Here is a 16,709-nt window from a genome sequence, read left to right on the forward strand (position 1 = left end):
AGCTACAGGTTTTTTTTTTTTTCTTTTGGAGATGGAGTCTTGCTCTGTCACACAGGCTGGAGTGCAGTGGCGCGAGCTCAGCTGACTGCAACCTCTGTCTCTCAGGTTCAAATGATACTCCTGCCCCAGCCTCCCAAGTAGCTAGGATTATAGGTGCCTGCCTCCACGCCCAGCTAATTCTTGTATTTTTAGTAGAGACAGGGTTTCACCATGTTGGCCAGGCCGGTCTCGAACTCCTGACCTCAGGTGATCCGCCCGTCTTGGCCTCCCAAGGTGCTGGGATTACAGATGTGAGCCACTGCACCTGGCCAAGCCACAGATTTTTAATAACCTCATGAATACAGACTTGAAAGGAGTGCCACGTGAAAGCCAGTGTCTTAGTATATATATTTTTTTAGTGATTTAGTGTTTGTTATGTGTGTATAGTTATGAGCAATATCATGGACAGATGCAACTTTGGCCTTTATAGGTGGGACCCAGAAGGCTGGGTATCTGGTTTGGCCTTGATAATTTGTTGGACAGAGAAGGTTTTAAAGGGTTTGAGAGGGTAGCATTAGTGAAACGAGTGAAACTAGGTGGATACCAAGCTAGCATTCCTTTTTTTTTTTTTTTTTTGTGGCGTGATCTCAGCTCACTGCAACCTCCGCCTCCCGGGTTCAAGTGATTCCCCTGCCTCAACCTCCTGAGTAGGTGGGACTACAGGTGCGCACCACCATGCCCAGCTAATTTTTATATTTTTATAGAGACGGGGATTCACCATGTTGGCCAGGATGGTCTTGATCTCTTGACCTCGTGATCCGCCTGCCTTGGCCTCCCAAAGTGCTGGGATTACAGACGTGAGCCACTGCGCCTGGCCAGCATTCCTTTACATAAGTTCTTTCGACTTCCTTTCCTCCTTGGTCATTAATGCCACCAGGCATGTGATTAGAAGGCCCCTTCCCTGCCTTTTGGATTGTGGAGCTGTAGCTCTGAGTCTGCTTCCTGCTGGGGCTGGTCGGCTCTTGGCCTGTGTATCCCCTGCTCTTTGGGGCTGTTGGTTTCAGGAAAGGCAGCAAACTGCAGCAAAAGCAGAGGTGGGGACAATGAGGGAAAATGGATGATTTAGCTTTGCCGGCCACCAGGCAGTAGCTGTACTGTATGTATGTATGTATGTATGTATGTATGAATGAATGAATGATTGAATGAGACAGGGTCTTGCTGTGTCTCCCAGACTAGAGTGTAATGGTCCATTTATAGCTCACTGCAGCCTTGAACTCCTGCTCAGACAATGTTCCTGCTTCAGCCTCTTAAGTATCTGGTACTATAGGCATACACCACCCTACCTGGCTAATTTTTAGATTTTTTTGTAGAGACAGGTTTTGCCATGTTGCCCAGGCTGGTCTCAAGTTCCTGGCCTCAAGCGATCCTCTCACCTTGACCTCCCAAAGCTTTGGGATTACAGATGTGAGCCACGGCAGCTGGCCCCTCTAGTACTTTATTGAAACTTTCAATTATTTTTTATTTCTGTGGCTGGTAAAGGAATAGTGAAAGGCTGTCTAGAACTGTGATTCTGGTTTGGTCTAACAAGACTTTGATGATGAACTTTGAAGTTCGTTTTGATAAAATTGTCCTGGTGGTGTCACCTGCTCCTCATCTCTGGATGCTTTTTGACTGCAGGTTATAAAGAGGGTCCTTTCTCCTGGGATGAGACTTGATCTCCTCTGTTGTGTTTGGTGTCTTCATCAGGCTGTGGGGAAGCTAGATAAGCTGTTTATTTCTGTTTTTAAATTTTTATTATTTATTTTTTAAAAAGATGGAGCCTTGCTATGTTGTCACAACTGGCTTTTAACTCTTGGGCTCAAGCAATTCTCCCGACTCAGCCTCTAGAGTAGCTGAGACGCGTGCACCACTCCACCTGACATGCTTCAGTTTTTGTGGCTGTGAGTTCAGAAGGCTGGACTAGATGATTTCTCTGGTCCCTTCTGGCTTGTAGAATTCCCTTCTGCCGAGGTCGTTCTCAGTGGCTGTACCTTTGATTTTGTTGCTTTACTTTCCATGCTGCTCTGTGGCCCTGGCCTGTAAATACAGATTTTTGCAACTTGCATTCATTGACAGTTAAATGGAATTCAGTTGTCATAGATGTGAATACAGTACACTGGAATGAAGATGCCCCATGGTTAAAGTACATACAGGACTATGAGTGTTATAACTTTTATTGGTCTTGGCTAGATAGAGTCCTGGCCTAAGGACTGAGACTGATTTCTTCATAGCCTCTTAATGGGAATCAGAGACCCTCAGTGGGGCTCATGGAGGGTCAGAGCACTTTCCATTGGGCTTCCAAAGAGTTGCATTGAGCCCTTTCCAGGGTCCTTTCTATTGACCCCCTAATGCAATCAGACCTGGACTTGATTGTCCAGTCCCTTGGTAAGGACTCAGTTTATGATTGTCAGCTACCTTGCTAGGCTGTAATTGTCTCAGGCTTCCCTAGTTTTTTCTCCTTAATCCTTTTTCAGTCCCTGAGAAGCTTCTACATGTTTCAAGGGGTAGTCTGCTCTTTCTGGGAGCTGTTACCGTCAAGGTTGCTATAAACAAATCCATGTTGTTTATCTGAGGCTGAAGAAAATTGACATTAAACTGATGTGGTTTTTGTCTGTGTTGGGGTTTGATCAAAGACCACATCTCCTTTTGGGTTAGAAGTCTGCCTGATATTTTATTGCCATACTAATGCCAAGCATCTCACCCTTTTTAATGTCTTGTGCAGGTCAACGTATTGAAACTTACTGTTGAAGACTTGGAGAAAGAGAGGGATTTCTACTTCGGAAAGCTACGGAACATTGAATTGATTTGCCAGGAGAACGAGGGGGAAAACGACCCTGTATTGCAGAGGATCGTAGACATTCTGTATGCCACAGATGTATGTGTTTGACATGAGGATATTTTCTTTCCATTTTACATAGAACGGTTGGTGAACTCTGTGCTGATGCTTGTTGTATTCCAGTGTTGCATTCATCAAAAGACTTCATCTTTAACCCCTCAAAGTCAGCCAGAGGGCATCTCTGCCCAGCTTTAGCTTCTGCCTGAGGTCTGTGAGCTTTTGAAGAAGGAATAGGACAAGGAGGTGGCTAGCTTGCCCAGCATCTGTAGCATGTGGCCACTGATAGGTGATGAGTGCCACAAACTGCTCTTAGCCAGAAGCAACCCATGTCCTCACCCCACCCCACCTCCTATTGCTTGGATCCCTCAGCTTCAGTTGCTGCCTCCATTTTATGAGGGCCCGGGGCATGCCTGGAGAAGCAGGCACATGCTCCCTTTTTCACAGTGCGCCCACATATCACGTCATGTCTGGGTATGCCTTTCTCCTCCCTCCTAGGAGTTTGCCTGGTTCTCACGCCCTCAGAGTACTCTATGATCAAGTTTCTTTGGATCCATGTTTATTGCACAGTCAAATCTGTTGATATTAATCACGACATGTTAGTTGATCAGGGAAGACTCATTTTTTTCTAGATTTAGGATTGTTACCCGGCTGTGTCCACTGTTTAATGGTGATGTTTGTAATTCTGTGTGCCTAGCAAGGTCTGTAGGATCAGACTACAAACTGCTGGTAGTATGTGTAGCACTATGCAAATACAAGGTAGTAATAATGCTGTTACTATCACTGTCCTTGAGACATATCTTGTGAATTTCAGGGGATTAAGACAGATGACTGAAAAGTTGATAATCTGTTGAATAAATCTTTAATTTAGAGCTTGCTCTGTGCTATGTAATGAAAAAAAGACAACGAAGATATAGGGGGTCCTTGGTTTAGTCTGAGTATTATTTTAGTGGAGCCACATCTTAAGTAAGTTCAGCTATAGAGATTTAGTTAATAGAAATAAGATGGTGGTTGAAAGAGAAGCCTGATTTTACAGCAGAATAGTATAGTAATTTCCTGCTCTGAGTCCATGCCAGAATGCCCTGGAGTGAGAATGAGGTGGGTGGGAGTCATGAATCTGCTTTTTCCTTGTGCACTCAATTTTTCTGCCACTGATGTTGGGTCAGTCTTGCTGTTGTGAATATTTTGGGTAAAGCATGGCTCCTAAGTATAACAGAAGGAAGGCATAAAAGGAAAGCTGGCTGTATAGACAGTTTATTGAGAGAAGATGTTAGAGTACTGAACTTTACAGGGGACTTCAGGAATTTTTGAGGGAAATTTTTTTTTTTTTTTTTTTTAGTGAGGGGATCTCACTTTATTGCCCAGGCTGGAGTGCCTGGTGGTGCGATCATGGCTCACTGCAGCTTTGACCTCCTGGGTCAAGCAGTCCTGCCTCGACCCCGCTGGGGAGTAGCTGGGACTACAGGCATGTCCCACCAGGCTTGGCTAGTTTTTTTTTTTTTTTCTGAGACATTGTCTCACTGTGTTACCCAGGCTGGTCTTGAACTTCTGGGCTCAAGCCTTGGCCTTCCAAAGTGCTGGGATTACAGGCATGAGCCATCACACCTGGCCTTCTTTCTTCTTTAAAAAACAGTTTTATTGAAGTATAACTGACATAATAAACTGCACATATTTAAAATGTACCTTTGATGACATGGGTGAAATTACCACCATAATGAAGACAATGTAAATATGCATCACTTTCAAAAGTTTGAGGGTAAATTTGACTGTGCTCAGTTTTTGTCTTTGGTGAGATGCAATTCTACTACCCAAGAAATAAAATAGCAGTCACCTGGCCTGTATAGAGCCAGGAAGAACCATTGTTTTTAAGAGGCTGTAAGTATGAGGAAAGTGAACTCATAGTAGAAATGGATCTTTCAGTGGCTTTCCCCTCTCATTTTCCTATTTCAGGAAGGCTTTGTGATACCTGATGAAGGGGGCCCACAGGAGGAGCAAGAAGAGTATTAACAGCCTGGACCAGCAGAGCAACATCGGAATTCTTCACTCCAAATCATGTGCTTAACTGTAAAATACTCCCTTTTGTTATCCTTAGAGGACTCACTGGTTTCTTTTCATAAGCAAAAAGTACCTCTTCTTAAAGTGCACTTTGCAGACGTTTCACTCCTTTTCCAATAAGTTTGAGTTAGGAGCTTTTACCTTGTAGCAGAGCAGTATTAACATCTAGTTGGTTCACCTGGGAAACAGAGAGGCTGACCGTGGGGCTCACCATGCGGATGCGGGTCACACTGAATGCTGGAGAGGTGTTAATGTAATATGCTGAGGTGGTGACCTCAGTGGAGAAATGTAAAGACTGAATTGAATTTTAAGCTAATGTGAAATCAGAGAATGTTGTAATAAATAAATGCCTTAAGAGTATTTAAAATATGCTTCCACATTTCAAAATATAAAATGTAACATGACAAGAGATTTTGCGTTTGACATTGTGTCTGGGAAGGAAGGGCCAGACCTTGGAACCTTTGGAACCTGCTGTCAACAGGTCTTACAGGGCTGCTTGAACCCTCATAGGCCTAGGCTTTGGTCTAAAAGGAACATTTAAAAAGTTGCCCTGTAAAGTTATTTGGTGTCATTGACCAATTGCATCCCTGCTAAAAAGCAAGAGGCATCGTTGCCTGGATAATAGAGGATGTGTTTCAGCCCTGAGATGTTAGAGTTGAAGAGCTCGGTTTTCATTGAGCATTTCTCTATTTTTCCAGTTATCCCCGAAATTTCTATGTATTATATTTTTTGGGGAAGTGAGGTGTGCCCAGTTTTTTAATCCAACAACTACTTTTGGGGACTTGCCCACATCTCTGGGATTTGAATGGGGATTGTATCCCATTTTACTGTCTTTTAGGTTTACATTTACCACGTTTCTCTTCTCTGCTCCCCTTGCCCACTGGGGACTCCTCTTTGGCTCCTTGAAGTTTGCTGCTTAGAGTTGGAAGTGCAGCAGGCAGGTGATCATGCTGCAAGTTCTTTCTGGACCTCTGGCAAAGGGAGTGGTCAGTGAAGGCCATCGTTACCTTGGGATCTGCCAGGCTGGGGTGTTTTCGGTATCTGCTGTTCACAGCTCTCCACTGTAATCCGAATACTTTGCCAGTGCACTAATCTCTTTGGAGATAAAATTCATTAGTGTGTTACTAAATGTTAATTTTCTTTTGCGGAAAATACAGTACCGTGTCTGAATTAATTATTAATATTTAAAATACTTCATTCCTTAACTCTCCCTCATTTGCTTTGCCCACAGCCTATTCAGTTCCTTTGTTTGGCAGGATTCTGCAAAATGTGTCTCACCCACTACTGAGATTGTTCAGCCCCTGATGTATTTGTATTGATTTGTTTCTGGTGGTAGCTTGTCCTGAAATGTGTGTAGAAAGCAAGTATTTTATGATAAAAATGTTGTGTAGTGCATGCTCTGTGTGGAATTCAGAGGAAAACCCAGATTCAGTGATTAACAATGCCAAAAAATGCAAGTAACTAGCCATTGTTCAAATGACAGTGGTGCTATTTCTCTTTTGTGGCCTTTTAGACTTTTGTTGCCCTAAAATTCCATTTTATTGGGAACCCATTTTCCACCTGGTCTTTCTTGACAGGGTTTTTTTCTACTTTAAACAGTTTCTAAATAAAATTCTGTATTTCAAGAGTATCATGTCTTCTGAAATTTGTCTTGCCCTGGGTATATGCTGTTAGGTTCAAGTGATGAGAAACCAGTGCTTCTTTCTTCAGTGAGGACTGATCTTTTCACATCCTTTACTGATTTTTCAGATGTGCTTATTTCTTCTTCTTCTTTTTTTTTTTTTTTTTTTTTTGAGATGGAGTCTTGGTCTGTCGCCCAGGCTGGAGTGCAGTGGCATGATCTCGGCTCACTGCAACCTCTGCCTCCCAGGTTCAAACAATTCTCTGCCTCAGCCTCCCAAGTAGCTGGGATTATAGGCACCCGCCACCACGCCCGGCTAATTTTTGTGTATTTTTAGTAGAGATGGGGTTTCACCATCTTGGCCAGGCTGATCTTGAACTCCTGACCTCGTGATCCACCCACCTCAGCCTCCCAAAGTGCTGGGATTACAGGCGTAAGCCACCGTGCACGGTCAGATGTGCTTATTTCTAAGCTGACTTCTTTTTTCTTCATTCACATTATATTGCACAGCCTCCTGCTTTTTAAAATTCTCGTTGCTGTAAGAGGTTTTTCCTCTCGGAAGTCCAAGGCCTGGCCTATCTGCTGTGAAGCCTTTTCAGGGCATTTCCTCCTGAGAAATATAGCAGGACAGTGCTTGGCAGATGACTGTGGGGAGATTTTTTTTTTTTTTTCTGAAGGTGTGATTCTTTCTTCCTTTCTTTTTTGAGACAGGGTCTCCCTCTGTTGCCCAGTCTGGAGTGCAGTGGCATGATCTTGGCTCACTGCAGCCTTGCCCTCTTGGGTTCAAGCGATCCTCCCATCTCAGCCTCGTGAGTAGTGGGGACTACAGGCATGCACCACCATGCCCAGCTAAACTTTGTATTTTTTGTGGAGATGGGGTCCCCTTACGTTGCCCAGGCTGGTCTTGAACTCCTGGGCTCAAGTGATCCTCCCACCTTGGCCTCCTAAAGTGCTGGGATTACAGGTGTGAGCCACTGCACCCAGCCCTGAAAGTATGTTTCAAAGTCAGTTAACATGATCTTAATCTATAAAATAATCTAAAATTGTCACCATTTTTTTTCTCCCTTATAAAATTATATGCTATTAGAAATGAGTTCAAAAGGAGACTTGCTGCCATTTTCTGTCAGAAATAAAGTTAAATGGGCAGAGGTAGTGTGTTGTAGGATATGTAGAGTCATGGTTATGGATGCTCTATAAACCCAACCTGATGATCTTGACAAGGGTTGCACCCATAGTTAATGGTATGATACCTCCCTTAAAGTGTTAAATACCTTCAGAAGGAATTTGACACCATATGTATTGGTCATCTACAAGAAGATGCCTTCCAGGAGTGCAAGGAGTTTGTGAAGATACTGTTGGCTACTGTCAATTGAGAAGTTACCTTGGTAAGGAGAGAAGCCAAAACTGTGGGTATCTGACCAAGTGCATTGACCTGGCTCTTGAATTTGAAGCACATACAGTCTTTGCTGCTTGGTTTGCTTGGCAGGTTCTGTGTTTCATGAAGGATAGGTAAACAAATGGGTTCTCTGGCTCCATTTGGATCATTGTTCATGCTGATGATTCTCAAACTGATGGGCTTCAGAATCACATGGGGAACTTGTTTGACATAATGTATTTATAAAAATTCATCACCAGAGATTCTGAGTTTGGAGGTTGAAAACCTGCATTTTAATTTGGGCCTTATCTACATGTCTGCAATTTTAAATAATAATTCTGGCAAGGGGAACATCAGACTTGAGTCCTCTTGCAGGTCTCTCCTGCTTCGTGAGTTTTGAGCTATTTGACCTCTCTTGTTCTTACATGCAAGACAGAGATGATGATTTTGGCTGAAGTGCCTCCCTCACTGGGTACTTGTTGGGATTAGAAGGAGCTGATGGACCAAAAAAAAAAAAAAAAAAAAAACACAGCACCACAAAGCTAAAAAGCTCTGTACAGGCAAGAGGCATTATTTATGGCACAAGTTCTTCAGATCTGGTCTGAAATTCTGTTTATAGATTAGAAAAAGCTTAGGACAGGGCTTTTGTATCCTCAGAATTCGGAAGGGCATTCCTTCAGACAGGCTTTGGGTGTTTTGTAAAATACACCCAAAGTATTTCCTTTTCAGCATGGTATATGGACAAGTAGAACTCCCTTATGTCTTCAGGCTCTTATGTTTATCCTGTTTTTGTTTTCCTTTAAATGAAGATTCAATGTCTCAGATTCATTGATTAAAAACCCATATTTTCTTCAAGATTTACTCTCTAGAATGTGAAGAGTTTTGAAAAGGAAGCATTTTTCTTTTGCCCTAGCCAAGGTGATCCTCTGTAGTTTTTCTTTTAAGGATTGTTTTAGAAGATTGAGTATAAAGGACTCCTTTTGTGATGTTGACCATAGTTCATTGCAAAGTCCACAGATAAAAATCCAAGCTTTAGGCCTGATCAGCCTAGTCAGATTAGCTTGCTAGCATGTGGGTGACCCAAATCTGATTGTTGACAACAGAGAACATTGCTTTGAAACAAGCTGAACCTCAGTCTGTGATCAGTGTTGTGAACCACCCGTCATTTTTCTGGTCTGGCACTGTTGTAATATGTCTTTTTTTTTTTTTTTTTTTTTTTCCCCCAGACAGTCTTGCTCTGTCACCCAGGCTGGAGTGCAGTGGCACGATCTTGGCTCACTGCAACCTCCACCTCCCAGGCTGAAGCAGTTCCCATACCTCAGCCTCCCGAGTAGCTGGGATTACAGGCCTGTGCCACTATGCCTGGCTAATTTTTGTATTTTCAGTAGAGATGGAGTTTTGCCATGTTGCCCAAGGTAGTCTCGAACTCCTGGCCTCAAGTGATCCACCTGTCTTGGCCTCCCAAAGTGCTGGGATTACAGGTGTGAGCCACCACTCCCTGCTTGATATCATACTTTTGGATTCACACATTTAGTTTGTAAAATGTCAAAACCAGATGAGTTCATATTTATTTCTGTATCTTCATGACGCTTGCTGCTTTTTTTCTCTTCATTTTCACATGCGAGGGTATAACTGAGTGTTCAGGGTTTTCTCTGAAAGCCTGAAGGGATTGTGTACTTTTACATTGAACTTGACTGCAGTTAGAACCATTAACCTAGATGACTTCAGCCAAATTATGTATTGTTTTTGTTTTTTTGAGACAGGGTCTCCTGTCACCCAGGCTGGAGTACAGTGGCACAGTCATGGCTCATGACAGCCTCAACTTCCTGGGCTTCAGCTGTCCTCCCACCTCAACCTCCCTAGTAGCTGGGACTGTAGTGCACACCACCATGCCTGGCTGGCTAATTTTTTTTTTTTTTTTTGAGACAGAGTTTCATTCTTGTTGCCCAGGTTGGAGTACAGTGGTGCCATCTTGGCTCACTGCAACCTCCGCCTCCTGGGTTCAAGCGAGTCTCCTGCCTCAACCTCGAGAGTAGCTGGGATTACAGGCGCCCACCACCACACCCAGCTAATTTTTGTGTTTTTAGTAGAGACGGGGTTTTGCCATGTTAGCCACGCTGGTCTGGAACTCCTGACCTCAGGTGATCCACCCGCCTCGGCCTCCCAAAGTGCTGGGATTACAGGCGTGAGCCACCATGCCCGGCCAATTTTTTGGTATTTTTTGTAGAGACGGGGTTTGCTATATTGTAGGCTGGTCTTGAACCCCTGGGCTCAAACAATTTACCCATCTCTTCCTCCCCAAATGCTGGGAGGTGTGAGTCACTGTGCCTGGCCCAAATTGCTATATAGCTGTGACTTGTGAAGGTCTGTTCCCCCTTTGGCTTAATCTGATTTGGGAAGTAATGTTACCTTAGTCCTTGGAGTGCAGAAGCTTTCTCTGTACTCTATTGAGGTTGTAGCCAGTAGCTTCATTAATTTGGTTATCTAGGTGAGCAGGTCAAGCCTTAGAGTCAAATTTCTAGGCTCCTCAATCTAGAACCTTAAATCTTGAGGTGTGTGTGTGTATCAAAATTGTAAATAACTCTCGTTTCCTTGTATTGGAGGCTCTCAGGCTCTGAAATGTGAAATGGAAATAGCCTTCATAGACACGTTTCTGAGTGTGAGGAGGCAGTTCTTTGTCCTGTGACCATTTGAAAGCAAACCAGGTTACCCACCAATGCCTAGAACTTTGTAAGTGGCATCAAGATATAAATTTATAATTGTAAAATAACCTATCAGCAGTTTGGGGCTGGGTGTCATGGCTCATGCCTGTAATCCCAGCACTTTGGGAGGCCAGTGCAGAAGGATTGCTTGAGCCCAGGAGTTTGAAACTAGCCTGGGCAACATAGCAAGAGACCCTGTCTCTATTTAAAAGATTTTATATATATATATGATCATATATATTATATATAATATATATTATATATTATATATAATATATATTATATTATATATAATATATATTATATTATATATAATATATATTATATTATATATAATATATATTATATTATATATAATATATATTATATTATATATAATATATATTATATTATATATTATATATTATATATAATATATATTATATATAATATATATTATATATTATATATAATATATATTATATATTATATATAATATATATTATATATTATATATAATATATATTATATATAATATATATGATCATATATATGTATATATAGTATATATTATATATATTATATATAATATATAATATAATATATATATTTTATATATTATAATACATATAATATATTATATATATTATATATATTATATAATATGTTATATATATTATATATATTATATAATATATTATATATATTATATATATTATATAATATATTATATATAATATGTTATATATATTATATATTATATAATATATTATATATATTATATAATATATATTATATATATATAATATATTATATATTATATATAATATATAGTATATATTATATGTATTATATACATATATATTATATATTATATATGTGATCATATATATTATATATGTGATCATATATATATATATATATCAGTTTGGAATTCTATTTGTCTTGCCTTATTTGCTTTTTAAAAATTTCTACCTTAGTGTTTTCCTGGTTTACTTTGAGTGTTTTTTTGTAGTCGGAGGAGATTGTTGGTGCGGCTGGGTGTAGGTATGAGGCAGAGGAGGAAGAGTAATTTATTCCATCTACTGAGCTTTTCATTTACTTTCTGTTTTAGCAGTAGAGTGGGATGTGGGAAGCTTTTGTTGGGTGAGAGTCAGTCTATCAGGGTAAATCTTAAAAAGCTGGATTTGTGGTTGTTACTAGTTACTATGTCTCCAGTGGAGACAAAGATTAGTTTTTAAGATTTAGCCTTAATGGATGATTCACAAATTGCAATGCAGAGTATTGAAGTTAAGTCCAAGGTCAAGCACACAAGTGGGTAAAACTGAACATATGAAATGGGTGTGTGGCTGGCACCCACCTCTGACCTTTACTGAAATAAATGAGGAAGACGGTGCTGTAAGTGGAATGCCACGGACCAGGAGTTAAGACCAGAGTCCTCTGCTAGGCCCTGCATCTGAAGTCTGCAGAGCATGGCTTTTCATTGGCTCAGTGAGGAGTTGAGTCCTGGTTCAGAAAAAGTTACCGAGGTCTGTAAAAGTCAGTAGGATACCGGAACAAGAAAGAGTGGGAGAGTGTACAGTTCCCAGCGAACATTGCCAGTGGAGGCTAATTTTCACCAGTGAAGGGCGATTTTGATAGAAAAGCACAGTGTCTCAACTACTTCTGGTTTTTGATTCTGAAAGAGGAGGCTTTGGCAGGAGCAATAATACAAGTGGCCTACCACCTGTTTGGCTTTTTCCCCACAGGTTGCAAGCTGCAGGGAGGGCCTTGCTAATTCTAGTACCTCCATCCCCGAATCGTCTAAATGTATTTTACCCAGGACCTGTCATGGTTTATCTGAGTGACCAGTTTCCTTTCCTCTCTTGCTTATTTATCATGTTCATATTTATATTTTTCATAATGGGGCCTATTTATATATTTTGAAGTAGTTCTAGTGATTTTAAGATCCAGCAAAACTTCAAGGTCATCTGGATTTTGGTGTTCTATTTAAGTTTTCTAACTTGATACAGTCTTTTTTTTTTGTATTTTGTATGTTTTTCTACAAAATGTGAGAGAGTTAAGCATGTATAATTACATATGACTGCTGTTTTCACTTTGAAATTTTAAATCCTGCTTGGGAGAATGGAATAAGCTATTGTGTTTTTTGCAGGCAGCTATGGGATATCCCAATTTGTCCCTCCCTCCTCCTTAATTTTGAAGCCTGAGAGAGGAAGTAATAATTTTCTTTTTTTTTTTTTTTTTCGGTAGGGATGGGGTTTGACTATGCTGTCCAGGTTGGTCTGCAACTCCTAAGCTCAAGTGATCCGCCCTCCTCGGCCTCCCAAAGTGCTGGGATTACAGGCCTGACCCACCGTGCCTGGTCTGAAGAAGTAATAATTTTAAGATTCAGTGTTGAGTGAAATAAATGTATTCTTAAAATTTTCTAAGAGTGTTTAACTCTCTGACCTAATATTTAATATTTTCCCCAATCATTAGGAAGTGCTTTTTTGTTGTTGTTGTTGTTGTTTTCCAGGCAGGGTCTCGCTCTGTCACCCAGGCTGGAGTGCAGTGGCATGGTCACGGCTCACTGCAGCCTTGACTTCCTGGGCTCAAGTGATTCTCCCACCTCAGCCTCCCAAGGAGGTGGAACTGCTCAGCTAATTTTATTTTTGTAGAGACAAGGTCTGGCTGTTCCCCAGGCTGGTCTCAAACTCCTGGGCTCAAGCAGTCCTCCACCACTCCTGGCCAAGAAGTGCCTTTTTTTTTTTTTTTTTTAAAGTAGCTGCTGAACACAGGAGAATCTGCCTTTTTCTTGAATCGTGGTTTTTTTTTTTTTTTTTTTTCAAGACGGAGTGTTGCTGTTGTCACCCGGGCTGGAGTGCTGTGGTGCGATCTTGGCTAATTGCAACCTCCGCCTCCCAGATTCAAGCGATTGTCCTGCCTCAGCCTCCCGAGTAGCTGAGATTACAGGCACGCACCACCGTGCCCGGCTAATTTTTGTGTTTTTAGTAGAAACAGGGTTTCACCATGTTGGCCAGGCTGGTCTCAAACTCCTGACCTTGTGATCCACCTGCCTCGGCCTCCCAAAGTGCTGGATTTACAGGCGTGAACCACTGCACCCGGCCTGAATCATGGTTTTTTGAAACCATTGGCCTCTGAACCTGTAGCTCTCTCTGGTAGTGTTGTGTGGTTTTAAATGTCATGTGAGCTGAGTTACTGACCTCAACCTACTGCCAGATGAAGGTGTGATCCTGTGATACCAATCTTGAGGGTCCCTTCTAGTTTTAGCAGTCAGTGACTTCTCTTGTTTATTTTTGTTTGAAAAAGTAAAAGGCTCTCTTTTTGGCTATAGAGTTGCATCTTGAAATTTTTGACAAATTACATAGAGCTGAAGAAGGATACAAGTTTTGATATCTTAAAATCACAGGGTTGAAGCTTGAAAGGACAGTATTGGCATTGCAGCTAAGTGGGAGTGTGAGGAAGCGCCTTTTCTAGGGCAGGTAATTGCATCTGTTAATGTGGTCCTTGGGCCCCTGAGTTGCTGCCTTCCAATCAGAATTTCCTTAGCATTAGCCAGTGACGCCTGAATTAATCTCAGGTAGGACTTCTAACTTTTTTCCAAAATTATTTTTGTGCAGAGGTTTATCTAGATTTTTCTTCTAAATGTCCTCCTCCCCACTTGTTTTATTATTACTGTTTTTTTCTCTAATTTTTTTTTTTTTTTTTTTTTTTTAGAGACATGGTCTCACTATGTTGCCTGGGCTGATCTCAGACTCCTGGGCTCAAGTGATCCTCCTGCCTCAGCCTCCCAAAGTGCTGGGATTATAGGCGTGAGCCATTGCGCCTGGCTCTGTTACTGTTTTTCTAACCTGAGTTACTTAGGATCATATTTTCATTCTTTTTTAAAAAGATGGGAGTTTTCTGAACTTTTCCTTAACTAAAAAGTGGAATGCATCTTAATATTTTCCTTTTTTTACTTGTGTTTCTCCCCAGGGAGGGAAAAACATATTTATTGTGACAGAATTTAGCATATTTTAGGCCACATTAAAATACTGATAAATGTATTAATCAGTGAAAATAGGTTATAGTGAAAAATATATACCATTTGATTAATAAAAATGTTATTGGAAAAATGCAAGAACTGCTGTAAGAATTGCTAACATTGTGTTGGAAAATGAATATACTAAGCTAAGAAACAATGGGAAACTGTCATATGTAGGGCCAACAGCCTTTTTTTTTTTTAAACCCTTCCAATTTATTAATATCTAGTCTAATAAACCCTGATTTATAGGACCTCTGCACCTTTTTTGACTTTTTATTCATCCATTCTTAATATTCTACACTATGACAAAATCCTTTGTCTCCATTATTGATGAAATGGGAACAGACTTTTGTTTTTGTATGTTGGTGTTCTCTGAGTGGTGAAGGCCCAGGGAGAATGTTTTGTTTGGTGGTCACTTAGCATTTGAAAACATCCACTTCCTTGTGACTTAGCTGGGTATCTTTTAACATCTGGAAGCCACGTCCCTGATTGAAATCTCTGGAGACAACTTACCTTTCACCAACTTGTCTGCCAAATTGCACCATGGACCAAGATTGCAGTGGCTGCATCAAGTCTAGGCCTGCCCTGAAGTCTGGATTTGTAAGTCCCCCATTTCAAATGGGGCAGAAGGCAGAGGAGCAGAGGAGCCACTGTGCCTTTCGCTGTCCTGGAGCCAGTTGGCCTTCTGGTTTTGGTGAACCCTGCTTTTATAAGAGGACTCCCTGGCATCTTCCAGTTTCCCGCTACTTGTTTTATGTATTATTTTATGTCTGTGTTTGTCCTGGCGTGCTGTAACTCCTTTCACTGTCTGCTGTAAGTTCAACTTCTTCAATAAAAGAAATGTTTCAAATTGGATGAAAAATGGTTCTGTGATTATGGTTTGTGGGACGGGTTCTGATGCTTCATTTATGTTCTTCATACGGAATTCTGTCTCATTTCCCTGGTTCTAAATATGACCAGCAGACCCAGAGTTCCATCTCGACTTCATAAAGGAGCTGTCTTGGACTGGGAACAGCTGCCAATGTCTTTGTTGAGATGGGAGTTGGAAAGTGATAGCACTTTGCCAGACTTTGCCAGCAAGATTAACTGAGGAGATCAAATTGAGTCAGGGTGAGTGAGGGTTTTGGGTGAAAGTTGCTCTCCAAAAGATTGGATACCTCTGCTGAAGACCTCTGCCTGACCTCCAAGGCTGGAGAGCAGCTCTTATCTGTGTCCTGGCCGGCTTTCAATGCATGTATCCTTAAGTCATCTGCCTCTACAAATTCGTACAAACCACTCGTTCCCCTCTCATCCCTAGCATGTTCCCCTAGTGGTTGCTCTGAATTCTCACCCCTGTTCCAGATGGTACTCTCCCACCTGCCTTGCCCTGCCCCTCTTCCGTCAGCTCCGGACAGGTCAACTTTAGGGAATAGATTGAGGCAGATGGATGTGACTTCTGATCTGACCTGTTCTCCAATTCTAAATATCAACCAAGTTTTACATCTCAGCCTTCCCTTCCTTCCCTTCAGAGTTGGAGGAATGGTACTTGTCTTGGCCTCTCCCCTCTTACTTTTGCCCTTTTCTTTTGGGTGGTCTCTGTTGGCAGCAACCAGCACTTTTTTTCCCACTTGGCGTTTTACCTCTGTTCATGAACATACATAGAACCACTTTCTCCTGGTGAAAGACATTTATCTTACAAAATATTTAGTTTTGAAATAATTAAAAATATATAAATAGTTGTTAGACTACTACAAAGAACTTCCCTTTGTCCAGATAGACTAATTGTGAACATTTTGCCACATTTGTGTTACTATACATGTTATTTGTTAAACCATTTGAGAATTACAGACATCATGCCCTTTTACCCCTAAATACTTTTAAGTGTACATTTCCTGAAACAAGGACATTCTCATAACCACAATACAGTTATCAAAAGCAGAAAACATTAATATACTATCTAATAATATAGAGTCCATGTTCAAATTTTACGTAATTTCACCAAATAACAGCCCTTGCAGCATTTTTGTTTTTTCCCAATCGGATTCAATTCAGAATCGTGCATTGCCTTTAGTTGTTGGGTCTCTTGAGTCACCTTTCATCTCTAACAGTTCCTTAGCCTTTCT

At 41.1% G+C, this 16,709-nt stretch overlaps 2 protein-coding genes across 6 annotated transcripts in view; both read left to right on the top strand.

Moving 5' to 3' along the window:
• The window catches only part of MAPRE1 (microtubule associated protein RP/EB family member 1), a 30,594-nt gene extending 24,058 nt beyond the window's left edge, over nt 1–6,536 (top strand). For both annotated transcript variants that reach the window (XM_003814734.5, XM_055104473.1), the window contains exons 6-7: nt 2,741–2,893; nt 4,802–6,536. In XM_003814734.5, the coding sequence (XP_003814782.1) occupies nt 2,741–2,893; nt 4,802–4,858 (210 nt within the window). In that variant the 3' untranslated portion in view covers nt 4,859–6,536. The remainder of the gene's footprint in view (nt 1–2,740; nt 2,894–4,801) is intronic.
• Nucleotides 6,537–15,575: 9,039 nt separating this feature from the next.
• The window catches only part of EFCAB8 (EF-hand calcium binding domain 8), a 104,699-nt gene continuing 103,565 nt past the window's right edge, over nt 15,576–16,709 (top strand). For 2 of the 4 annotated variants that reach the window (XM_055104474.1, XM_055104476.1), the window contains exon 1: nt 15,594–15,717. The gene's annotated coding sequence lies outside the window, so the exon portion shown is untranslated. Of the gene's footprint in view, nt 15,718–16,709 lie in introns of all 4 variants that reach the window. The other 2 variants (XM_055104475.1, XM_024926866.3) reach the window with 2 other exon arrangements.

Source organism: Pan paniscus, chromosome 21, assembly GCF_029289425.2.
Source record: "Pan paniscus chromosome 21, NHGRI_mPanPan1-v2.0_pri, whole genome shotgun sequence".
In the NCBI taxonomy this organism is placed as follows: Eukaryota; Metazoa; Chordata; class Mammalia; order Primates; family Hominidae; genus Pan; species Pan paniscus.